Source organism: Medicago truncatula, chromosome 1, assembly GCF_003473485.1.
Source record: "Medicago truncatula cultivar Jemalong A17 chromosome 1, MtrunA17r5.0-ANR, whole genome shotgun sequence".
Lineage (NCBI taxonomy): Eukaryota > Viridiplantae > Streptophyta > Magnoliopsida > Fabales > Fabaceae > Medicago > Medicago truncatula.
In genome coordinates, this window is record NC_053042.1 from 1,708,358 (window position 1) to 1,735,321 (window position 26,964).

The 26,964-nt window shown below is 33.7% G+C and overlaps 4 protein-coding genes across 4 annotated transcripts; all 4 read left to right on the plus strand.

Annotated features, from left to right (window-relative positions):
- Window positions 1-1,009: 1,009 nt before the first annotated feature.
- Window positions 1,010-5,418, plus strand: LOC25481886 (probable plastid-lipid-associated protein 8, chloroplastic). The gene is made up of 4 exons (XM_013610288.3): window positions 1,010-1,274; window positions 3,028-3,151; window positions 4,054-4,233; window positions 4,939-5,418. The coding sequence occupies exons 1-4, from the start codon at window positions 1,062-1,064 to the stop codon at window positions 5,124-5,126; spliced, it is 705 nt and encodes a 234-aa protein (XP_013465742.1). The 5' UTR covers window positions 1,010-1,061; the 3' UTR covers window positions 5,127-5,418.
- A 1,114-nt stretch (window positions 5,419-6,532) lies between these two features.
- Window positions 6,533-10,417, plus strand: LOC25481888 (putative RNA methyltransferase At5g10620). Its single transcript, XM_024774516.2, has 7 exons — window positions 6,533-6,758; window positions 6,840-6,874; window positions 7,056-7,198; window positions 7,529-7,595; window positions 7,920-7,997; window positions 9,553-9,698; window positions 10,095-10,417. The coding sequence occupies exons 1-7, from the start codon at window positions 6,692-6,694 to the stop codon at window positions 10,132-10,134; spliced, it is 576 nt and encodes a 191-aa protein (XP_024630284.1). The 5' UTR covers window positions 6,533-6,691; the 3' UTR covers window positions 10,135-10,417.
- A 6,689-nt stretch (window positions 10,418-17,106) lies between these two features.
- On the plus strand, window positions 17,107-23,055 carry LOC25481889 (uncharacterized protein At2g24330). The gene is made up of 5 exons (XM_013610291.3): window positions 17,107-17,645; window positions 19,305-19,449; window positions 20,085-20,194; window positions 21,321-21,744; window positions 22,299-23,055. The coding sequence occupies exons 1-5, from the start codon at window positions 17,361-17,363 to the stop codon at window positions 22,745-22,747; spliced, it is 1,413 nt and encodes a 470-aa protein (XP_013465745.1). The 5' UTR covers window positions 17,107-17,360; the 3' UTR covers window positions 22,748-23,055.
- Window positions 23,056-23,950: 895 nt separating this feature from the next.
- Window positions 23,951-26,928, plus strand: LOC25481890 (pentatricopeptide repeat-containing protein At5g24830). The gene is made up of 4 exons (XM_013610293.3): window positions 23,951-24,112; window positions 24,202-24,391; window positions 25,162-25,332; window positions 25,442-26,928. The coding sequence occupies exons 2-4, from the start codon at window positions 24,231-24,233 to the stop codon at window positions 26,877-26,879; spliced, it is 1,770 nt and encodes a 589-aa protein (XP_013465747.1). The 5' UTR covers window positions 23,951-24,112; window positions 24,202-24,230; the 3' UTR covers window positions 26,880-26,928.
- Window positions 26,929-26,964: the final 36 nt, after the last annotated feature.

A 26,964-nucleotide genomic window follows, 5' to 3' on the forward strand; every position in this document is an offset into this window, starting at 1 on the left:
ATTATTTAATGTATCTAAAAAAATGAAATTTTATTTATAATAGTGATCAAATTGAGTATTAACAAAAAAAAAGTGTTAGAAAAATAAATGTGGGTAGTTTTGCAAAAAAAAATTAAAGGAAATGTTGTAATTTTAATGGTAATTTGTTTTCTTAAGTCTATCAAAAACTCTTTTTTTTTTTAATAATTCAAATTAGCTCACTCGCATCATGCAGAATCAAATCACTTTAGTGTGTGATAAATGAATTTGATGAATTTTGTAGCGGATCAAATGTCAAGTTTATTGTATACCCTAATTGGTTCTTTGATGAAAATTATTATTGTTCTGAACCGGTCAGAAGACCAATCACACGTTGACACGTGGCATTACTTATGTCGCCTTAAAGACTTTGCACTCAAGGGAACACGCAACTCGAGTGCACCGCATCACATAGAAGCGCGCGCTCGTGCGAGGATCATGCTACACGTGTCCTATAACTGCCCTAATAACAAGCCGCATTTCACGGAGACGGTTAGACTCGAGGCACACCTATATAAGGGTGAACTTGCTCCACCCACAAGATATTTCTCACTTTTCACAACACTTCTTACACATTCTTTCTCAGATCCATTATTGACTTGAGCGTTGGAGTGATAACGTGTATGTAGACACCTTTCGTTCCACCGTATAGATTCGTCGCGGCCGTACCGAAAACTGCCATTACCTCACCGGAGCAACTTCCACCACCGTTGCCTCTCATCCGCTCTCACCGAACATATCAATTATACTTCATTAAATGATAATGAAAACTTCGAATAAGTAAGATTGTAAAAAAAAAATGCATTTGAGTGAAAATACTAAAACCCAAACAATTTAAGTTCAAGCTCAAAACAACACTAACCAAACATGCTTACACTCCGAGAAGATAAGGCAAAGAAGACTTTACGCAGACGTGGCATCACAAAAACCCAATAAACTCGATTCTCATCCGACGTGGCACCATATAACCAATAAACGATTAGTCAAATATAGAAAGAACTTGTTCACTGTTTGTGAGGTTTAGCGCAGCTCAGTATACCGTCATGGCTGCAACAACTTCTGCTTCTGCGTTTCGCTTAGTACCATCTTCATTCGAAATCAGAAGCCATAACAATAATAACTTTCCAACATCTAAATCATTTAACATCCGTTTCCCTCGCCGTAAAAACAGCTTATGCGTTTCTGCTTCCGTTTCTATTTCTAACACTGATGTCCGAACAGGTCCTAATGATCTTGTAGCTTCTCTTCTTTCAAAGGTACTCTACTACGTATATTTTTTTTCTTATTTATTATTTTGTTTACTTTACTAAATATTCAAATAATGTTTATTTAGTTTTGTAAGAATTTTATACACACGGATGATTATTCTTCTCTTTTTATTTACATGTAGCATACCTTGAACATGCTACATTTTTTTTTTTATATTATGGTAATCACTTATTTAATAAATGCTTAATTAAACTATGTATTTATCTGAATTTTAATGCTGTCATCATGTGATGTTTAATCTGACTTCAATGTCAACCATTGATAATCAACACTTAGTATTTGATTAATGTCTTAAAATATTAGTAATGGTTGAGATGTCTTGATTTTTTTTTAATGTAAAAGTTGACTAAAGAGAGGCTAAGTCCTTGTATTAATGTTCAACGCCGTGATAATAGCTGATCAACAAAACACCCAATTACAGTATAGTCCCCGTGAGCTTAGCTAGACATGCATTATTATATGCAGGGGCCGGGGTTCGAACCCCGAACACTCCACTCATTCTCCTTGAAAAAAAAAAGAATTTTAGCCACTAGGATACTTGACAAAAAAAAAATTACAGTATATTTTAAAGTCTTTGATGATGTGTTTTCTGATAAAGATATAAATTAAATTAATCATCAAAATAGGTGAAGTGGGAACTAATGTAATTGATAAAAAACATACTCTAGGATTACTATTGGTGTGATGCCTCGGGTGTTTTTGGTGATACAAAATACTGCTCAAGTCAAAGGGTCAATTTTGCCGGACAGCAGTAAGACCAACGATATTGTATGGGATAGAGCGTTGGGCGGTGAAAAACCAACACGAGAATAAAATAAGCATAGCAGAGATGAAGATGTTGTGTTGAATGTCTGATAAGACTAGATGTGATAGGATTAGAAATGAATGACAATATTTGAGAGAGAGTTGGGGTAGCACCTATAGTAGAAAAGATGGTGGAAAATAGGCTCAGATGGTTTGAGCATGTAGAGAGAAGACCTATAGATTCTAGTAATGAGAGCTGATCAGATGGAGGATAATTAGATCACTAGAGGTAGATGAAGACCTATAAGAGAAACTATTAGGAAAGATTTAGAAATTAACGAGTTGGACCGAAATGTGGTTTGTGATAGAACATTTTGGCGTAAATTGATCACTGTAGTTGACCCCACTTAGTGGGAAAAAAACTTGGTTGTTACTGCTGACTTAATGGTCAACTGATGCACAATCAAACGGGGAGGGGGAAGGAGGCGTAGTGGATTCAAACCCACGCACCCACACTCATGTCCCAACAGTGCTAACCCCTGCACTACAACACAAAGGACAATGACTATGGAGTGAGTTGATCGTTCACTTTCTTTATTTCTGACATTTTAGAAAAATAATTGAGGAACCATGAAATAAAATGGAATTTCTAAGCTGCACTTGTAGATTAGTATTTGAAAATTTCACAATGTAATTGCTAATATACTATACGGTAGTACTCAGTTATGGATGCTGCTAAAAATATTTGAACAAGAGCACAAGAGTAGACTGTAATTGGAGTTACGATACGAATTTTCATGTAAAGTTGTGATATCTAGTACCAGACTTTATAGTAAGACTTATGAATCATGATTGCTATTCTATTCTTTCAGAACTAAGATAGTTATGAATTACACTACTTCCTTCCATTTCATTACATTTAATATTTAATTTACATATACTGTACTTTTAAATCTTTATTTCCTTACTGAAAATTGAATTTTAACTTTTAATCAGGTGGTGCAAACAGATGGAGGAGTTTTACTTCAAAAGGAAGAACACAAAGAGGTGGCTGAAGTAGTTCAGGAATTGCAAAAGTATTGTGTGAAAGAGCCGGTGAAATGCCCTTTAATATTTGGAGGTGAATCCACATTATGCATTTATTTGTGCTGCTTAACCTTGAGATTGTGTTAAAAGTTAAAACCCCTACCAGCCTATCTGCATATTTAATAAAGTGCTTGTAGTATAAGTACATATCATATAAGTGTTTATGTATAAACTACTTCTATAACGAAAGATAAAATCAAATAAACTTTTTTCGTTTAAGCTATTAGCGGTTTTTATAAGCAATTCTGGAGAGCTTATGAAAATAAACTAAAAATATTTTATGGACATGTCATAAGTTGTTTCCGTAAGCTCTCGCAAATAGTCTCGCATGTACTTATGCTAGTAGATAAGCTCAAATAAGCCAATCTAAATAGACCAAAATAAATCGCATGGTGCTTTTGATTTGTTAACTGTGTTTTTCAAATTTATATTCATAATTAAGAATTATAAAATGTTACCTTTTATTTGTTGGCATTTTTCAAGAATTTGGCAATGAACAAGTGAATAACAATTAACAACAAAGTGTAACCAAGTTGAAAACAATGTGCTATGTTTATCCATAGTCTAGTGCTTGGGTAAACAGCTTAAGAAACGCTTATTTGAAGCATTTATAAGTAATTTCTTTACAATTAAAAAGGACATTAGGGAAACTCCACACATGCTCTGTATGATGTATCAACTGTTTTTATAAAGAAAAATGCTAAATGTCATTAAGCACTGTTATCTGGAAACTCACAAATGCCACATTTTATAGTTTACTTGGCCTAGTAATCGGTGGTTTTTGGCTTTGTGATGTTCATGAGCAATAATTTTGTGACAAATTGCAATACTGTTTTATAAATTATCTTGGGGAGCTTGTGAAAATAACACATCATAAATGATTTTGAAATATTTTCTTTCCTCCTTGTTCAACATACTGACAAAATTGCTTTCCAGAGTGGGATGTGGTGTACTGTTCACAGCCAACATCACCTGGAGGCGGGTACCGGAGTGCATTGGGCAGAGTTTTTTTTAAAACAAAGGAAATGGTTCAGGTTGTTGAAGCTCCTGATGTTGTGAGAAACAAAATCGCGTTTACTGCTTTAGGCTTTTTGGATGGAGAGGTTTCTCTAAAAGGTATATACGTCTTTTAATCATTTCAAATATGTATGATGGCAACCCACCGTAATTCGTATCTTTGACCCCCATTAGGCGTCCGATGGTATCCCCACGGCTTACTCCCTCTGGACCCGCCGTGGGACTGATCATCGAGTCATTAGCTGGATTTCTGGCTTTTTATCAGGGTTGGGCTACCTCCCAAAAGGACGACTCTAGCAGTCAAACTCGGGTTCTTTTCCTAGGGGAGAGTCATGTTGTCAACTCTCCCAACAACATGTTGGTTAGCGATATGGTTAGTTAGTAAACGGTTTATTAATAGTATGTAATGACAATGTTATGGTTACGTCAAGGGGTTAGTAACTACTAATAACAAACTATGTCTCTAATACTAATATCAAGTGAAACCTCTTTGGATAGCATTTTGAGTCTTAACTAACAAATTGGAGGAGTAATTTGACAATCATATTTGATTTTAAGTATTTAATTATAGGGACTAAGTTGAAATGTTAGCTAACAGAAGGGACTAAAATGACAAACATTTTACAAATTGAAGGATGTTTTTTTATTTTATTTTATTTTAGAGACTAACTTGTTCTTGTTCGTGCTTAAGTTCTTTCTATATCCATAGAAAAGCAATAAAAAAGGGTATCTTGTCTGTGATTCAGTTTTATTTTTTCACTACCAAACTTCTGTGCTTACTTGTTGTATGAAAATGTGAAACAGGAACACTCAAAGCTCTAGATACTGAATGGATTCAAGTTGTATTTGAAGCGCCTGAATTGAAGTTAGGATCATGGAAAGGACAATATGGAGGTCAGAGTGAAGTTAAACTCCGAATCACTTATGTAGATGAAAAAATCAGGTTAGGATTGGGATCCAGAGGTTCGCTGTTTGTTTTTCGAAGAATATGAATTTGGATTCGAATTCAAATTCCTTTCAGGAAAATTCTGGCAAGTTTGTAACTTGGCACAAATTCATGTATAATATGATTTTGTGAGTGTATATTTGTTAGAACTTAAAAAGAAAAAAACTTTCCAAGACATCATTACCCCTTGGCTGCAGAGTTTGTCTCAAAATGCACTAGTAGGGTGCTATATTATAGTTACAAAGTGGTGTAAATGTGTAATCAACTTGTTGTTCAGACAAAAAAAATCTGACAAGATTATTTAATTTAGGGAATGCGAGGTATGCTCTTTTTATTTTTGTATGCTGTGTTTTCTTTTATTTCAAGTAATCAGAAATTTTCATTGAAACAATGCTTGGGTAACCGGCATAAGGTGACTGATTTATATTTAAGCTTTTTACAAATTGAAACTCAAAATACTATTTTACTTGCCATGGTTGATTATCCGTCGCAGTGCTGAGTGCCACGATTGTGGTAACCACCATGAGATTGATAGATAGTTTGCTGAACCAAGTAAATCACTTGTGTCTCATCATGGTTAGGTGTGCTGAAAATAACAACGAATGCAACACCAGCCGACATCCAAACAAACGTGCATTAGATGCGATGAAAATGAGCTAAATTCCATAACAAAGTATAAATGAACTTCAAGATGCAAAAATGTGTAAAAATTAAACTAGCACTCACTCTATTATAGCAACTAAACAATAAAGAAATTCCTGCACATCCAAACCATATATACCAGAATATGAATGCATGTCTCCCAAAATAATGTTGTTCTACATGTATGAGCTCTGCAAATCACTTCAACAATGGGCAATGAATTGACCAATATAGAGCACCTCAACTAACAAACAATAAAGAAATAGATGTAAACTACTAAAACAAGTGCCATTCATAAATCCGTCGACACTGTCAAACTTAGAAATTGTTAGAAAATGGGTAAGCAAAAACTAAGTGAAACATACGAAGTTCATAAAATTAAGGTTAAATATGTTTTTTCTTAGTTCATAAGAACTAAGCAAAAACTAAGGAAGAAAATGGTTACCATGATATTGGTAAAAAAAAAAAAAGTAAAAAAAAGAAGTCAATATTATCATGGTAACAAAAAAACGATTATTTCTATTTTCTCCAATCATCTTACACATATAACTTCAGTCACCAATCGCATAACAGCGACTAATTTCTATCGGGGATCCTGTGCAACACATAAGGCGGATTCTTCTTTTTCAAATGATTTTTTTCCATACACAAGAGTCAAGAATCGAACCCATGACCACATGTCTAAGTCGCCTATCACTTGGATCAATCAATCCATTATTTTGACTTTGTTTCTAACTTCTTAAATTTATATATTTTTTGTCACATAATCAACTTGTCAAAAAAAAAAAAAAAAAAAAGTGTCTGAAGTTGAAATCTTCACTCCTGCATACTTCATGAGACTATTCAATTTTTTTGTATAAGTTTTAAGAATAAACTATCAATTGGTTCGATAAATTATCACTAGTTATTTCTAAAATATATAAAATCTTTTCAATTCACTCCTCACTCCGACCAGTGGTTGTGTTCGAAATGGGCAGTGCATTTCAGCTTAGTGCCGGTTTAAATTTAACCGGTACCAATCTTGTTCACATTCAAGGTAAGTTTGTTTCATTTCAACACTCTCTATTTCATTTTCCAAACTCCTTCACTAAAACCTTCTTCTCCAATATCTTTTCAGCGAGTTCCAATTCCAAGTTTGCACCTCAATCAGTGGTTAGTAACTAACAATTCAATTATCCTTTCACTAATTTTACTTTAAGCTAGCTTATTGTGTTTGGCTTTTTTAATAAACTAATTCAACTAGCTTATAGCTTATCATTTTTCTCTTCAAAAAACTCAAATATTAATTTAACAGGTATGTATTTTTTTATTTTTTTTATTTGGGTTTTTGTAGAGAGCACTTCCTATACGTATATTATCCGTGGGAAAAAAGCGATCACCTGGACTACAACTCATGGTTGACGAGTATATTGAAAAGATCAAATACTATTGCAGTGTTGAGGATGTTCAAATTCGGTCAAATCCTAGAAATGCACGGTGAATTCACTTTCTCAATTTTGTTTCACCTGCTTCAAACTTGCATTGTCGATTTATTTATGTATGTTGCAACCTTTTATGCGCTCTGAGATGGATATATAAATTTTAGTTATTGAGGACAATATTCATGTAATAATAATAATACATGTTGGCCAGCTAATAATCTCTCCAACTTGGTAACCGCCCGTGCTTTCATGTCACTTAAATGGATTTTGTCATGTTAAAATTTCACTTGACCTTGTTACAGACGAATAAACGTAAACATGCACACGAAGAATTGCTTTTTCAATTGTCTAATTGAAACGGTGGATTGTATTTTTTGTGTTGCAGTGACCATAGGGCTCAGGTTGATGACGAAGACATGGCAGTGATGAATCTTATAAGGTCTGATGATTGGGTATAGTCTTGTACATGCATGAATTTAGATTACACTAACAAATAATTTTGTGCTCCTTATTGATACTATGTCTTATAATGTTTTAACTGCAACTACTATGGTTGACATAGTTTCATTTTGCAAAGATTGTTGTATAACTCACTGCTATTGTGTCCACTTTAAGTCCTTGCTTGAAAGTTGAAATCCATTTTACTACCAACTGATACTTTCAAGATATAGCAGAAGAGTTACCAGTTTATAGGTCTTTGTCTTATTGCCATGAATTGGTCTTTTCTTTTTTCTTAACTAAGTTTTGTCTTTGTCTGTCACATAACTGTATTTTAGGTTGTGATGTTGGATGAGCGCGGGCAGGATTTACGATCTGAGCAAATGGCAGAGTTGGTGGCTGATGCAGGAAATACTGTAAGTAGATATTGTAAATGATCTCTTCCATGGTTCGTTATATAGGTTTGATCCACCATGTACCATTATATTTTTCCACACTAATAGAAATGATGCTGATGTTTCATGTTTACTGTAACTAACTCTGAAAAACATACCAAAGGTTTTAACTCGTACCAACTCCAAATCCCTTTCAGATTTTCTTCTTCTTCCCCACCTAAACTTGGTCACTGTGGATTTCATCGGGAGAGGACACAATTTTGTGAAATGGTGAGACAGATTTATTGGATGTATGCTCTCCTAAATAATTTCTTCTGAAACACACCTTAGTAATTGCCAATATGAAGCAGCCCTTCCCTGCAAGCTGGTGATTACCTGCAGCTGGCAAACAATCTGGTCGTCAAATTGTAGCAATGCACATTCAAGAGTCAAACAATAGAAGCTTCTTGGGTTCATTTTGGATCTCTTCCCCTCCAAGGAAGCGGGTTTTCCGATCCACTTTCTCTGCTACCTCCTTTGTTGTGCGACCTACCTCTTGACGACAGCAATGCCGCTGAGTTGGAGAGCAACCAGGTTTAGAAAGATGTGTCGTTGATGAGGGTAAACAAAGATTTGCAGATAGAACTATGGAGATGTAGATAGACATATGTGAACAGGCCTCCTACCTTTATTACCTGCATCACGTTTGATTATGATTGTGCTGTGGGGGTAACTTAATCATCCGAGCTGTCAGATTCATCCGTTTATACCTCTTCAGTACAACCCTCACTATTAGGGTTCTGTCCTCCAATTCCATGCTTACCCTGACTTGGAGCATTTTATCTTGTGATCTCGTAATTTTCCCTCTCAGCTTCCTTCCAAGCCATCAAGATCAAACACCTCTTCTTTTTTTCTATGAGAACTTTTTCAGTCTCGGTGTCACCCTTCTGAATTTGCCCTTCATTATTAATCAAACATGGGTATTTATAAGATTCTCCAAACAGACATTTAATATCTGAAAACCTTATACATATTTTGCATACATCAACATACCAGTATACCTCACTCATTTTTCAATTGCCTTACCATGTTGCTTATATAACATCTAGAAGGCATATACCATATACTTTTCATATACCATATGCACAATCTCGTACTACCCCTAGTTGGTTTCTTCCTGACATATCCCTTGCATATATATATGGGTTGCTTGACCAACAAACAAACTTCCATGGTGCGTGCATAATTTAATCTCGCCAACTTCACTTGGCCTACTAAGAACCAAGCAAAGTTACATTACAACCAACCCAAAAAAGTAATATATTAATCATCCAAATCCATTATTAAATCTACATAGGAAATCACTAACATGGGAAACCCTAACCCGCATCAAATATCAATCTAGATTGAACTTTGTAAAACCATACCTGGGTGTTCAGCAATCATTTTTATTGTTCACATTGTTTTCTTGCTTAAGTCGTTTTATGCTTCTATATTTATGTCTTCTCTCGGATGGTGTGCGAATACCCCAGTTTTGTTTTGAATAATGCTTTCTGTTAAATGAAAATAAATTTTATTGATTTATGCTCTCTTATAGGGTGCTTCACGTATATCTTTCTGTATCGGTGGACCCTATGGTCATGGAAGAAAAATAAGAGAACGTGCTAACTTATCAATCAAGTTATCTTCAATGGTCTTAAATCATCAAATAGCATTACTTGTGCTTGTAGAACAGCTTTACAGGTAACATCTCCTATAGCATTCTGTTTTCTTCTTTAATTTCTTAGTCTCCTAATGCAGCATCATGATAGCAACATAGTAGTATAACTTTGACCTGGACCATACTATTGGCCTGCTCTGCTTGCTTGCTTCATATGATACCGAGTGAAAAAAAGACTTTTGTGGGGACAATTGAATGCCACTTTTTAAAAAGCTTAATTTTGGTTTACAAGAAAGATTAGAACACAATTAATTTTCCAGCCTTTTCAGAACCGTGGAGTTTTAGTTTCTCAAAAGAAAATATTATCATTATACAAATTCTAGGTGTCAACTGTATTTTATTTTTTCCTCAAAAAAAAAAAACTGTATTTTATTTTATTTATTTAAATGGCTAACACACTCTTCAATTTTGATTTGTAGGTCATGGACAATTTTAAGGGGACAAAAGTACCACCATTAGATATTCTGTCTTATTTTGTTTATCTTTCATTTATGTCTTTATGATGATCTGTCCAATTTTCTTTTAAGCATTTTATATCTTTCTATTTCCTAGATTTTTTTTCTTTTGAATTTTGAGGGCTCAATATGAATAATAGAATGTATGATGAGTGTACACTTAACGACGGAAACTCCATTTTCTCATGTTTAGATAATGTTGAGGGTTTTCAAGTGAAACTTTTATAGTCTTCAAATTTTAGGGTGTGCTCTGGCTGTCACTAAAATTAAAAATTGACAAAAATATTCATGAAATTGTACTTTGTCGATCATTTCAGTCGAATGTTATTCTCTTAGTTTTTTTTTTTAGTTTTAACTAATTTTGTGAGGCCTAATATAATATGTGCAAATTTGCGATAGAAAAACCCATGTTTTAACTTTCAAAAATTTAAATCACTTTTTACCATTTTTCAATGCAATATTTTTATATTTATCCTCTTAACCAATATCTATGAGTATTCTTTAACATTTCCTTAATAAAAGGTTTTGTTAACCGGTTAAACAAATTCATTAATAAAAAATTTGTCTTAAAAATATAAATTTTTACTTTTATTTGAAAAATAATTACAAAACTTTTTAATGCCAAGGACATTTCATCAACATTATGCTAAAGTAAATTAATTTGATGGAAAAGGACTATTGATCACGAGATAAATAGATAAAAAGTCATCAATATTGGCCTCAAAGTCACTCAATCTCTAATATAAGTTGTCGGCTTTTTAGTTATAAGTTGTCGGCTTTTTAGTTATAAGTTAACGGTAGTTAACTACTGTTGGGATGTTTTTGGTCAATTTACAGGCTCAGTCTAAGGTGGGAGACCTTGATAGGTCTCCTACCGTGAGTGAGTGAACAAAACAAATATTTTTTTTGGTATAAATAATAAAACAAATTTTAACCATTAAATTGTAAAATCATATGATTCTTATTATACACCAACAACACCCAATACTTTTTATTTTACCGTCATTTTTCCTATTCTCTTTCCTCTTCTTCATACATCCATCTTTCTTCATTGCAGATCTCCACCATCTCTTTGCCATTGCAGTTATTTACGAATGTTTTTTCCTCTATGTTTCCTTTCTATTCCTTTCAATCATTGAATTTAAATTTATGATTATAAAAATTCCAAATTATGCTATCTTCAATTTTAATTTACAGTAAGAAAAGACTTTCAATTTCAATTTTCGACATTTTGACGATACCATATATAATTTCATCAAAGTGCATAAGGCTTGATTTTGGGGTCTTGTTGAATCTCTCTTGGGGTTGTGAATTACGTGTTTCTTAGTTTTTATGACAGTGTGCATTTGGGTTTTAAACCAGATTGAAAACAAAGAACACAAAGAAGAGTGAAACATAATAATAACAACAATAATAAATTGATAAAACTGAGTGAAACATACTTAAGAAGATGGATCTGGTCTGAATAAAAGATCTGATGGAAGAGAGGAAAGAGAAGAGTAATTTAGAATAAAAGAAAGTAATTGGATGTTGGAGGTGTATAGTAAACATTTTAATCTAAATGTTGGTTAATCCTTATCTAATGGTTCATATTCATTTTGTAAAAAAAAAAAAAAAACACCATGTCTCCTACGGTAAAAAGATCTTGGGAGTAAAAGGATGCAAATCTAATTTTACCTCAAGAGATTATGTCTTTTTCTCAACCCGACGGACCACTACTTTCCCAAAAAGCCACTGCTATTTATCTAAAGGGGTATAAAGAGCCTAGAGACTATAGAAGCAAAAAATAAGAAGAGAAAGAGGGGGAGTGAGTGGAATGAGATAATGTGAGAAAAAGAGGAAGTTTGTAAGGGTACTTGTAGGTGGTTTAAGTTAGCATAGCACTTAATGAGGTCCAAAAACGTGAGAAAAATTTAAAAAAATAAATGTAAAAATCAATAAAAAGCATTGACCACCGTCCAAAAACGTTTGTTCTTCAGTTTTGACCACCGACCAACTTGCGTGCGTTAACTCGCGCAGAGGCTCAGTGGTTCGTGACTTAAGTCCTGCAAAACTTGTAAGGTGCGTGAATTAAGTCACGCTGCGTGACTTAACTCATACAGAGGTATATTTGAAAATCATGTTGGACGCGAGTGTTTTATGATGGGGGAAGAGCAGAATTCCTTTTTTTTAATGACATAGTGTTATAATTAGTTGTTAGATTGATTTTTTTTCCTTTATTTGGGCTTAAACACAAAACTTACGACACTTTATTCTTTCGCTCAAAACAATTGAGATACTCAACCCTTTGTTATATGTTATCATGTGTTTGGTGATCTTGATTTTTATTGTACTGTAGGTTGCATCTACGCTTATGAGAAAGCTCGTAGATTGGGTTTAAGAAGCACACTATGAAAAAGCTCTTAGGCTGAGCTCACAATCTTGCTGATTAGTGGGCTCATACCAACGAATTCATCTTTCATTGACTATTGTGGTATAATAGGGACAAGAAAAATAAATATCTATATTTTTCTTGTGAAAAAAATTAATAATTTCTCCATTGCACTCACAAGTTATTGGATGGCATACAAAATGGATGATAGATTGATATTTGATCAAAAATTATATAGATGAAAAAACTTAATATTAAACACAACCAATCCCTTTGCACTGTTAAAAGATTTATAGCTATCGTCATCAGTTGGTGTGTGCGTAACAACTAGCATGCATTCACATGGGCATCACAGTTATCTGGATAATAAATATGTCCTTTGTCTAGGGCAGCTGTAGTTTAATTTGGTGTGATATATATATTTTTTTTCATATTGAAAAGCAAATAGAATGTGAAGTTGGGTTTGGTGAGATGAAAATAGAATGTGAAGTTGATATGAGAGTTAAGGTAGCAGGCTGCAACTCATTCTTTCACCAATGAGCCAACAAAGAGCAGTTTTCAACCAGAGTAAATTGATTAATGGACTGACTTATAAGGATTGAATGCAATTAACATATAAACTAATGATTAATAATTTTGATGGAGTGTTTGTCAAAAAAAAATTGATGGAGTAATATGGATTATTGAGAGAGAGTAAAATAATTGACATGAGTTGAATGCTACTTTTTTTTTTTAAAGGATGAGTTTTTTTTTTTTTTTTTTAAGGTTTTAAAGGATGAGTTGAATGGTACTTGTTATTCATATATTTTAGTTTTTACGGAACATTTTAGTTTTTGTGTGTATTCGATTTTAATTTAAGGAAAAATGAAATAGTATCATGTTGTCCTTTTATCCGTAAAAAAAAGAACATGTATTCCATTTAAATCGTTAATCAGTAAAAGAAATAAAATCGTGGAAAAAAATCAATAAAATAAAGAGTAAAAATTACACGCAATGTTTTCTAGAATGTTGGAGCTTAATACTTAACCAATAATCATAGATACAAATTATAACATATTTGCATCATAAACATAAACAATAGATTAAAAAATTGTGCATGTTTAGGATAACGATGACACATAGCGAGATAACAATATGATAAACAAACTATCTTAATTGTCGTCCGAATTTAATTGTATAAGTTAGATTTTCACCTTATATTTAATCATATTTTAGAATAACATATAAGTAGTTACACGAATGAGAGCATATACCTCTCATTTAACTTAAAAATGGTCTAACTGACCACAATTCATTCCAAACAAAGTCCAACACATATTCATCAATTAATTAATGTTTAATATAATACATCATATTTTTTATTGAGAATAATTTCCAATAATTGATAATTATCAATCGATAAATAAATTAATTAAATAATTAATCCAAGAGTTTTTCACCAGAATGACAAAACCATATACTAAAAGGATAGGAATTTTAATTCAAGAAAATTGTCACTTCTAAAACAAATCATGTGAAACAAAGTTAAATTTCAATGTTGTAGAAAATTGTATTCAATAGGAAAAACAAATCAAACTTGTTAAAAACTTGTATTTTATATAACAAATGATGAATATACATGGATAGGGACAATGAGTAGTGATACATAGACCATCTTAGGTGGCATGTACCACTTGTACACCCACACACAATTTTGATAAGTGTCCTTGTGGTTCCCCTACATACAAAAAAACTCATATGTATTGTCTCTCATACACTCTTACATGAAATGGTACAATGTGTGTATGGAAAAAAGTGTGTACATGAAATCTCTCTATGTACATCCTCTTCAAATCTCTGCGTAGAAAAATATTTTTAACATCCAATTTTTGCCACAAACATGAAAATCTAGATTCAAATCTTTACGTCTTTCATTTATTAGAGTTTTCAAAGTTCAGTAAGTCACCTCACATGGTTTCTGTCAGAGAATTAGTTTGCATTTAAGTCAAGTTCAACGTCATAACAGTACCATCAGATAACCAACTTCTACAAGAAAAAAGTTTATAGTGTTGTTATTTTCTTGGTGGTTGAATTGATTGAGCTTCATAATTCATAACACATATTCATCACTTCACTTTCTTTGCCCCAAGCTTGGTTACCTTTTCCTTAAACCAAATACAGTTGACAGCGACTAAATATTTAATCTTGTCATCTCATGAGTCGTGACCTTATACTTAGTTATCTACCTTATTAATATACTCCCTTCGGTCCTATTTACAAGAGAAAGTTGACTTTCTAGATACATTAAATAATATATGTATTTAGTCAAGAACCTAAACCAAATACATAAATTATTTAATGTATCTAAAAAATAAATTGTCTCTTGTAAATAGGATCCGAGGGAGTATTAAAATGAATTATAAAATCATAAATGTTATAATTATTACTACTAGATTAGTTCATCTCTCTTTCAAATTGCAAATACTAGCAATAAAGGAACAATTGGATCAACATCTTGCAATTTACTCCCTCCGTTCTTTTTTAAGTGTCGTTTTAGAATTTTAACACAAAAATAACAAAGTGTATTTTTGTACATTTTTTCTATCATATCCTCATTTTAATGCAATAATAATTTCCTATTTTTTTTATACACATTTTATCTTTTCAATAAATTTAATATCTAACAAACGGTTGTTAGTTACTACTCTCTTTCTTCAACAAATTCCTATTTTTTTGCGCGTTTTATCTTTATGTCATAACAAACAAACTTTATTTTAAATCAAAATCCATTAGTACTATTGACGAGTCTTCAACTATTTCTCCATTTTCACCTATCATCAACGGTTCCAATGAGTCTTCCACTCTTTCTTCCTTTTAAACATTCATGAAGTCTTTTTTTTCTCTCAGATATGTTCTTTTACTTTGCACTTGAAATTTTTAACAAGTATTACTCATCTTATTTATAGAATTTTAACTTTTCATGGAACCATTATCATAGATAACAAAATTTTATTTAAATTTGAAGATAACAAGAAACAAATTTTATTTTAAAACCAAAAAAACAAACTTTAGTTTTTCAAATATATAACATTAATTAGTTTTATTGAAAAATATAAGAATAATTGACAAAGGTATAATTGACAAATCGTACCCTTAAAATACTAAAACGACAGTTAAAAGGAACGAAAAATTCATCCTAAAAAGACACTTAAAAAGAAACGGAGGGAGTATGAAATTAGTTTGAAATGTTAATTGGTAATAAGAAGACTAAAGTATCATTAATAAATCGGTTTAATAAATCGGTTTAAGGGACATGAGACTTAGACTCCTTAAACAAGTAGTCATATCTCCGGTCAATCCCTTAAGCGTGTGAAAAAAAATTGATTGGGAAAGGAGAATCCATCATGATTCCCAATAGTATAGTCATATGATATGGAGTATATTGTAAGCCTACAAATAAGTAAAGCAAAACACCTCAAGAGAATTTTGGAAGATAACGAACGAGGATTCAAAAAGCCACTAAAGACGTTACAGAGAGGAGAAACTCGATTTCAAATTCCAAGACCGGTTTCATGGAAAAAACGCTCTAATGACGAAGAAAAGGGCGAAAACACACTGATGGACTGTGGGGGACGCCTCAGGTAAGATGTTGCGTGTCCCAGGTGTGTAGAAAATGCACTGGCACACCCCGAGTGTTAATCCATGCGCAGGGCGCATCCCATCTAGGAAAAAACAACTTTTTGTTGTTTTTCTCCTGCAGGTTTGAGAAAAAAGGCTCAGTATTTCAACCCAAAACCTACATGGGAATCAACCTATAAATACAAATCCTTTCATTCACAAATTCTCATTTAGAACGAAGTGGTTCAAAAGGAAGACAAACGTTAGAAGCCTCGAGGGAAAAGTCTTTCTCATCAACCTTAGTCTCTATGGTATGTTTTATTTCTTTTGTAATTTGTCTTTTGTTACCATGAGTAGCTAAACCCCGTAGGGTTCTAAGACGAATCTCCATTTTACTTGTTGGATTAATTTTAATTAAGTCTTTTATTTAGTTATTTTATGTGTCTTGTTTAATTTTATTATGCAAAAATCTTAATACTTTCATCAGACCTGTCAAGGTGACATATCTAGGGAAGAGGCTTGAACTTAGAAATCCGATGAAACCATATTCCAAATGTTGCATAGTTATTTTATTATTTTCTCTTTGGTAAAGTAGACAATATATGGTTGCTCGTTTGTAGAATTACTAAGGTAAAATATGATATGTTGATATACTTATAAGATTTATAGATAAATAAGAGCCTTTAGATGACAATTTAGGAATTTATCTTCTTCTCCTCTGTTTAATCACCTTTAAGAAAGTAATACCACACTGCAAACGAGTGAATATGTGCGTGATCACTCTAAGACCGACGACCCTAAAACTGCATATCGCCTTAACCCGCATGGGAATCGGGTGGAACTCAACCACTTTAGGATTGATAAAAAAAAATTACAATGTGCTGACATTTTTTTATTTTTTTTGAAAGGGTGCCGACAAAAAATGATAAAAAAATAGTACTTGAAAGAGTAATGTGAAAAAATGATTAAAAAATGAATGTAAGATCCTCCCTTCAAAACAAAAAAATCGATGTAAGAAAAAAATATTAAAATACTGAAAACCCCCAACTAAATTTGAATCCTTATTGATGTTTACGCTTCATCGATTGATTCTTCCTCCAATATTATATCTCACACCAACTTCGTAATTCGTCAACTTTGTCACGTGCCCGCGCGTGACCGAACCTTCTAGAACTATCTCAGATCGAACTTCATTCAACGCGCTTTCACTTTCATTTCAACTCATTTTCCTTCCATCAATCACAACCGCGAAACGCAAAGTAATGGCGGAAGAGAAAACGGTTACTACCGCCGGTGGCGAGAAGAAATCGACGGCGAGTGACACTGTTACTTCTTCTACTTCTCCGGCGGGAAATGGAAAGAAGAAGCGTAAAGGTTTCGTTTCTCGAATTTGGAATTTTGTATTTAGGTCTAATAAAGATGATTTTGAGAAGAGGCTTCAGTGTATTTCCAAAGAAGAAACTTCTGTTATGACTAGAATGAATAACAGATCCCGTTCTTGGAGGCGAACCTCTCGCCACATTATTCTTTTTTCTGTTTTATTTGAGGTATATTTTTTTCTTTCAGTTTCATTCCGATTTTTACTCTTATGTGTTTATTAACTGTTAATTGTTTTTGTTTAATACTCTTGCAAAAAAAATTAATTATTATGATTCATAGTGCTAGAATTTAGGTCAGAAACGCTAGTCCATGGCTGCAAGGACGTTCATATTTAGGTGTTAGTTCGAACTCGGGGTTTTTCACGTGTGAGTCTAGCCCCTAGGCTACTTGTAAAAAGTTAAATAAATTTAGGTTGGAGATAACAAGTTTGAATCTCGGCCAAGAGATACTACATTATCAAATACGCCTTGAAATAAAGATTATACTCCCTCCGTTCCTTTTTAAGTGTCACTTTTGGAGAAATTTTTTGTTCCTATTTAACTATCAACATTAAATGTTGTTTTACCAATATTATCCTTAATTATTTATTGCGGAGAGAGAAATATATGAAATGAGATATTAAATGAATAAGGTCAATATAGTAAAAGTATAGCTTATTGCATTAAAAGTAGTATCAATTATTGATTGTCTTGATTTGTGTAAAATGTCAAAATGTGACAATTAAAAAGGAGCGGAGGTAGTAACAAATAGAAGGAGTGTATGAAAAAAAGTTGGGTTGAAAATTCCCGGAGAAAATATAAATTAGGCTGGACTTAACCAAGAAAATTTAAATAGGTTGGACCTAACCAGTGTTGTCAAATTTCCGCCATGGCATTATAGCATGACGGATTTTGTGCTGGCTGCTATAGGCCATATCCATCGTGTTTTGGCCATAGTCGCAATGCCATGTTTATATGGCGGATTTTTGGATGGCCGCCATAAGCTGTCATTGATAATATTGGATTTATCTCAATTCCACAGAACTAGGGTTGTACACCAGTGATTACTCATTAGACCATGTTACTATGTGAAATTTGAGCACTCCCTATTGGCGAGGACTAGATGAAGTGCGGCCTAGGTGCCCGGATAACAGGTCAGATGTGGTCAAACGGGTCTTAGGTAGACTGGTATAATCTTAGATTTAGAAAATGTCTAATTTAGCCCTAAAAAAATTGTCTTCTAAGATAAGGGATGTATTCTCTTGGTACTTATTATAATTACTAGTAATGAGGTCATATCACTATAGTGCGTTTTCAAGAAGAAATAATATAATTAAAATTTAGACTTCTAAACCCCTGTTCTCTGTGCTCTGAAAATGCAATCATTTTATCTCTTGGTTTTTGGAAGATTTTTGGAGTTGATTTAGACTGGTGATAATTTGAACTGCTGCCATCTTTTAGTTTATGTTTGATTTACATCTGAAAATATGAAACTATGAGAATGTATATTTGGACTCTTTAGTCTTAAGTATCTATATTGTTTAGTTGGACACCCAAAAATAAGTTTGCACTGGAATTTCATACATACCCATTAATCATTTTGTTAACTTTCTTACTATCTTTCAAGAGAGAGTAAAAGAAGAAGATGACATTTTGGTTACAAAACTAATGATAAAAGACTAAACTTTGTAATACTTGTGATGTTTATAACTAATGTATAATTATCCAAGGGGTTTGCTCAAATTACAAATTATTTTAACATATATGAATATTGTCCTACGAAGTGTTTAATTTTTTTGGCATTGTTGGAAAAATATATTTTGCTTAAAACAGTTTCAACTTTTTCAGATAATTGCTGTATCTTATGCGATTATGACCACAAGATCCACAGATATGAATTGGAAAATGAGGGCGATTCGAGTTTTGCCGATGTTTCTTTTGCCTGCCTTATCATCTGCTGCATATTCAACATTTGTAAGCTTCATAAGGATGTGTAGGTGTCGGGCAATTTTTAATTAATACACATATCTTGCAGAAGCTAGTTTATTTATTTTTTATAAAGCAGAGCACCTTCTCTTTATCATGTCGGCTGCTCTGTTGAATTTTCAGTCAACATCCAGGTCAATAAAACCTTTCATTTTGTTTGTCATTGTTAGTATGAAATTTGTGGTCTGGCATAGTGTTAGTCATCCTATATATGCCACAGTTAACTAAAGTGTTCGGAAATAGTTCAGACTTCATCATTTTCAGTAGAATTTCTGTTGTTATCTGTTTAAGTGGGTTTTCTGCCAATAAAAGTAGAATCTCTGATTTCCACGGCGTAGTTTTGCGGTAAATGCCAATAAAAACGTGGTTTTCATGTGTCGATACATTTATTAGGAGCTCATAATTGATGCAATTTAGGACTAATACCTCCGATGAAACTTCTCTGTAAATAAAAATGTGCTTGAAGGAGCAGTATTTGAACAAAGAAATTTGTTATGATTCCTGACTCTAAATACGCTTTTGCAACATTAGATTTCAGTTTAATGGTGCAGTTTGTTGGACTGGAAGCCCTTGTTTAGAGTTTGATATGCCAGGTGCAAATAATATCAGTTGAAATTTTAATACGAAGATGTGATTTTATAGGTGATCGCAGGGACCAGAAAATTCTTGATAGGCTGAGAGCTGAAAGGAAGGAAAAAATTGACGAGCTCAAGGAGAGGACAAATTATTACGTTACTCAACAACTCATTCAGGTGATTGTTCGATGCAATGATTGTTAGATGGCTTATTGGTTTTCAATGTATCACCTTCTTTCCTTGTTATTGACCAGCCAATATATCTTTGGGGTTGCATTCTTAAGGCTACATTTGGTCCATTTTATGGAGAGAATCTTTTAGTTTAATTATATGCTGCTATAACTAGATATGTTGGTATCTCATGGTATAATCAAATCCAGTTGAACATTTTGACACCCTAACATTCACTCCCGCATCACTTGATATCAATCACTAAGGGGAAAATGTTGCCCTTGTGCTGATTTGAATCCCACTCACTGGCAGCAAGCTGTGAATGCCACCAGTCATCCACCACCACCTCATTATAAGCACTAGATTCAACTTACTACATAGAGGCCATAAAAAAAAAAAAAAAAGATAAAGAAAACCAGTATACCATATATGTTTTTGAACTCGTGCCAGATTTCACTGAAATTTGTTCTGCTTTGCGTTCTTAATCTAATTTTGCTTGCTTTTTGTTGGGGGAATAGTCGATGATGTGAACGAGGGTGCAGGGAGCTTCATTTGATATTCACTATGCTATTATTCTTCTCATGCGAGCATGGTCTTTCCTGATATGTTATACATTACACACACAAACATACAATCTTTTACGTTTCCGATAAATGTTTTCTATTAGCTCATTGTTCAATGTTTACTAGTTATTCCAAAAATCTTTTTCCCCTGTTATATTAACCTTTAGATTTATTGTCAACTATTTCTTCTATGTTGACTATGTAAAAATGAACTCTTGCAGTGCTTGTTTATCACTGTATTATAAGTGTTTGTTCGAGTTATATAAAATATTTCAAATTACTTTTTAATGGAACACGACCTAGTTAAAGGATAAATTTGGAACATTCATTTCAGCCTCCCTAAAAAAATCCTTTATTCTCCGTCACCTTGAGCCTGATTATTTTGTTAATCAGTAACTTTCAGAACTTTTTCCTCAGCAGTGAAAATGATTGAAATCACATATGAGTAGAATCCTGGATTATTTTTTTCATCTTGAGCTGAGTAGAGACCTGTGCTTTGAATAGCATTATTGGAAGGCATATTTGTTTGCAACTACTTAAATATTAGTGTATTTTACTTGTGATTGCAGAAATATGACACAGACCCTGCAGCAAAGGCAGCTGCTGCAACTAGTTTGGCATCCAAATTGGGTGCAGATTCGGGTTTGAAATTGTATATGGAAGATGAATCTAAATCTGGTGCTCCAGCAGGAAAGGCCAACAATGTTGAACCTGTGCAGTCTAGTGGACTTCGAAATCGCAAACAAGGGCAAACTCAATCCACTAATCTGGGGACAACTACCCCAAATCACACTGATCAGCAATTAGTTGCTTCTGGGGGTGATCAAACTCAGACTCGTGTGCAGAAACAGCCTGTAGTTGTTGAGCATCACCAACCTCAAAGCTCAAATAAGTATGCTGGAGGATGGATTGCTCAAATTGCAGCATTGCTTGTGGGTGAGGATCCGCTGCAGTCTTACGCACTCATATGTGGTAACTGCTATATGCATAATGGTAAGTGGAATAGGTTTAATGTTACAGACTTTTGTTCTCTTACATCTATTGCAGTAAATGAAAGGGTGAGAGAATTTGATGTTTATTGTACAGCTATATATGGATGGCTAAAATTAAGTTTAAGCATAACCGATCTTGACCATCCCATATATACTTGTTCTGTCAATACCAGGTCCTTTCACTTTGTGTGCTCTTACTTGATATGGACTTTCTCTTGTGTGTGGGAGGATATATCTAGCGAGATGGCATTTTATTCAATAATAAGAGAAATAGATTTTGACTATGCAACAATATATAGATAGGGAAGATTACTAGTTAATGTTCATCACATGATCACTTTACAAAATATTTTCTCAGAATTTTGACCATGATAAGATCTAATGATCAATGTTTAACCCTTTCATTCTATACCCTTCTTACTTTTTTTTGAAGAAGCTATACCCTTCTTACTTGATACATGCATAGACACATACATATTATAAGTGTGTCCACCGCACCTGTGTTTGAATGGATTGGCAGGGAAAGTGTTTTTTATTTGCTTTATTTCTCTGCAGGTCTTGCTCGGAGAGATGATTACCCATTTATCACTTACTACTGCCCACACTGTCACGCCCTGAACAAACCAAAGCAATTGGCTGAGCCCATTTCTGGTTTTAATTCACCAAACACGGAGCCCCAAAAAACAGATGCTGGAGAGGCAGTTAAAAGTGCTGGTATCGATGCTTCTGACAGCTTGGCTAGAAATATTAAACTGGTAAAGGCTACCCCTGAGATTGAGCACATATCTGAAGGAGCTGATTTAGAGAAAGAAACAAACCACGACTCTGGTTTTAATTCACTAAACACGGGATCCCCAAAAACAGAAGATGGAGAGGCAGTTAAAGATGCTAGTATCTGCGCTTCTTCTGATAGCTTGGTCAGTAACATTAAACCGGTAGATGCTACCCCTGAGTGCGAGCAAATATCTGAAGGGTGGACTAATTTAGGGAAAGAAGAAAGCTGAAAAAGAATCTTTATTTGGACTCGGGTTGTTTGAATACATTAGTCTTGCCCCTTGTTCCATGAGACTCACTAACTATAAAGAGAGCAACTTTGCAGTTAGTTGTGACAGGAATAGTGTTGATGTATTACTTTGAAACTTGTAATAATATATAAATAGTAATACGTAGGATAGCATATCTTGCATGTGATTTATGGAAAATTTTGGGATTTGATTTATCGTTGATGTATTTTTTATTTGCTAGGACGGTCATAAAGAGTTGAACTGTATGTAAGAGTCAAATGATTTATTAGAGTTAATGTTGTGCGTCAAGTAATCCCATAGTTTTGAAAATCAGAATAGGGCGCTAAATGGTTTAATCGGTCGGTTTTGTTGAATCCAACAATCAGGTTGGTATAAAAAATGCTAAAGAATCTGTTCAAAATTGATGGAAATGGTCAAACGCCAAGGTTGTACTCCTTATTTTTAGCCGTGCTGTTGTATTTAATTGGTGGAAATGGTGAAAAGCTTAGAGAGTTTAGAATAGGCTAACTACTCTTTATAATTCGCTGAAACTGATAGTTTATGGAAGGTTAAGTTAAAACAATATTAGATGAAGTTGTCTCATGTGCTATTCGCACGGTTAGCCTGTGTGGGACTATAGGAAACTGTTTGTAGTCGAGCATTGGAGCTTCTTTTTTCTGCCTTTAGATGTAGTATATTTTTGGACTAAAACACTTTTTTTCTCTGACTTTGAGGACAAATCATGACGTGAGTTGGGGACTAGAGGAAGGATGATGTCTATACCATTATAGAGTTACTATCAATCAATTAACTGGTACATTTTGGTTGGACCTTTTTCTTGATAAAATTACCCTTATTAAATCTATTTCTACTTCCAAAGTTATAGAAAGTCTAAAAACCCGTAAATTTGGAAAATGGAACACATAAATTGAATTAAATCTTTTTGGTGTATCTTTTAGTTGATACAAATTAACCCTTAATAATAATCTAATTTTATTTTCAAACTAAAATTTGGAACACAAAAATTGAATTAAATTCAAGTAAATATTCCACCATAAAACACATATACAGAAAAATACAAGAGGAAAAAATGTGTCTAGACGGTTAGTTCCGCCGGTGAGAATAAATGAAGCAATATTGTTGATTATACTGATATGGCTAGTTGGAATGTATAAAAGGGGTGCACATAGTAATAAAAAAAAAAAGAAGAAAGGCCCAAAGGAAAATGGTGTACACTGCTGAACTGTACTGCGGGTAATGAATGAATACGCATTGTTTGTTACCGCCGCACCGTCGTAGATTGATTGATTCAAACCTCATCGGATTTGGTGGGATCGATCGGAAACATAGTGGTGGAGAAAGCAGGTACTATGAATCCTAGTTAGAATTGGTACATTCATATTTACGAATCTAATGTTATCATGAAATCACATTGTTATTGTTATTCTATACAGATGGTGTCAAGTTCTATATGATTGAATGAATGGCAACGAGTGCAATTTTATTTGCTGCTTGCGGAGAACCGAATTGGTTACAAACGATGACAACGACACATATCGCATTTCTAAGATTTATTAATCGCACTATTCAATCTATTAATCAACGCTTTTTCTCCTCTCAAGACCAAGACATCAAACATGTCAGGTATGTGCTACTTTAACTTAATTACAATCATAATCACTTGTGTTTAAGCTATAAGTTGTTTTCATAAGCTATCTATCAAAACACCTTATGAACAATGTCATAGGCCGTTTTCGTAAGTTCTCCCCCAAATACTCTCACAAAACTTATGTCAGTAAATAAGCTCAGCTCAAATAAGCCAATCCTGCCAATTTAGGGCCCGTTTGTATTGCCTTATTTTTTAGCTTATGCTAATAAATAACCTTTGATGGTAATTCATAAGTTCTTGCTAACGAAAATTGTAGTTTTATAAACTGTTTTTTCATAAACTACCTTGACAAACTTCTCAACAATACTACATTTTACCATGATTTTCTCAAACTCACTATGAATCCAAACATGCACTAAGTTATCGGGATTGGCTTATTTGAGCTGAGCTTATCTACTGACATAAGTTTTGTGAGACTTTGGAAGAATGGCCTATGACATTGTTCATAAGCTGTAAATAAGTCAATCCCGAAAACTTAGTTTGTGTTTGGATTCATATTGAGTTTGAGAAAATCAAGGTGAGCTGCCGTGCAAAATCTACACTTTAGAATTTCAACAAAATCATGATGCCTTTGTGTTCCAAATATACAATTAGTCCAACTTCGGAGGTGAAGTTAATTTTCATTCAAAGTAGTCAGTTCTAATACTACATTTTACTATTATTCTGAACACAAATTTTTCAAGAACCTTTGATTTAATTTATGTCGTAGTGATGTTCATTTGGTGTTTTTAATGTTTGGATGTAGGATATTACACGACGAGGATACAGTGTCAGCTATTGGGAGAAAGTGCCAGCTGAACGCTCAAGATTGTTCGTCGCATGCCAAGAATTTTGGTGGTGAGAAGGGCCCGCGTGCTGTTTTCAATGTGTTGGATACGATGCTAAAGTCTAGTCTAGAGCGTCTCAAGATTATGAGGTTAGCTTTGATGTCATTAAGTTTGAAGAGTATATTAGTAGTAATCAGAAGAAAGATGTTACAGATTCTGAACCCAATGACACTTTTGGTTATTACATGAATGTTGCAGGGAAAATATATCCTTGGTAAAGATAGGTCTTCATGGATATGCATTTGAATATAACAATGTTGAAAATGCAGCCACCATTAGGTTTTTGTGCTTGGAAGGTAAATTGGCAGCTGCTTGGTGGCTTCGGATAAAAATGATGGAAAAAGGTGTTCTCCCTGACGTGTATACCCACAACCATATTGTAAATGGGTTGTGCGAAAATGGGCGTATGGAGAATGCAGATTTTCTTGTTAGACAGATGTTAAAATCTGGTCCTCATCCCAACTGCATTACTTACAACACCTTAATTAAGGGCTATTACGCTGTCCATAATACAGAAAAAGCTGATGATCTGTTCAGAACCATGTCCAATACTGGTATTCAGCCAAACAGGGTTACATGTAACATAATTGTACGCGCATTGTGTGAGAAAGGTCATCTAGAGAAAGCTAGAAACATGCTTGATAAAATACTAAATGATGATAACGGTGAAGCTACACCTGATTTAGTGGCTTCAACTACACTTATGGATAATTACTTTAAGAATGGGAAAAGTAATCAGGCTCTTGGTCTTTGGAATGAGATGATTCAAAAGTGTACAAAAGTAGATGTTGTTGCTTACAATGTTCTTATCAATGGAGTTTGCCGGAATCAACAGATGCATCTTGCATATGGATATGCATGTGAGATGCTTAAGAAAGGTTTAATTCCTGACGTTTTTACTTACAATATTCTTATTCATGCTCTTTGCAAGGAGGGAAAAATTAGTGAAGCTTGCTACCTTTTTGGAGTTATGTCTAAAATGAGAATTATACCTGACCAAATTTCATACAAGATGATGATTCATGGCCTTTGTTTGAATGGAGATGTTCTGAGAGCAAAAGACTTGCTTTTGTGTATGTTGAATAATTTTATGGTGCCCCAGGCTATAATATGGAACCTAATCATTGACTCTTATGGAAGATGTGAAGATCTTAGAAATGCTTTTTTAACAAGAGATCAGATGTTGGCTTCTGGTGTTCTCCCCAATGTATTTACTTATAATGCTTTAATTCTTGCACAATTGAAGAGTGGAAATATCCACAATGCTCACTCTCTGAAGGAAGAGATGCGCACAAAAAATCTTCGTCCTGATGTGGTTACTTATAATTTGTTGATAGGCGGTGCTATTAATATAGGAGATCTCGATTTAGCGCATCAACTATGTGATGAGATGGTGCAGAGGGGGCGTGAACCAGATTTAATAACTTGTACTGAATTTATTAGGGGGTATTGTATCATTGGTAACATTGAAGAAGCAGAAGAGCGTTATGCTAGAATACTGAAATCTGGTTTATGGAGCGATCATGTTCCAGTTCAGATTCTTTTTAATAAATACTGCAAATTGGGGGAGCCAATAAGGGCATTTAACTTTTATCAAGACTGGCTGAAAAGTAAACAAGACAGTAATTGTTCCTGAAGCCCCTATAATGCTTATGATTTTAGACATCACTTGGTGCCAAGTTCTGGAAAAAAAAGGCCATGTTTTCCCGAAAGTCACTATT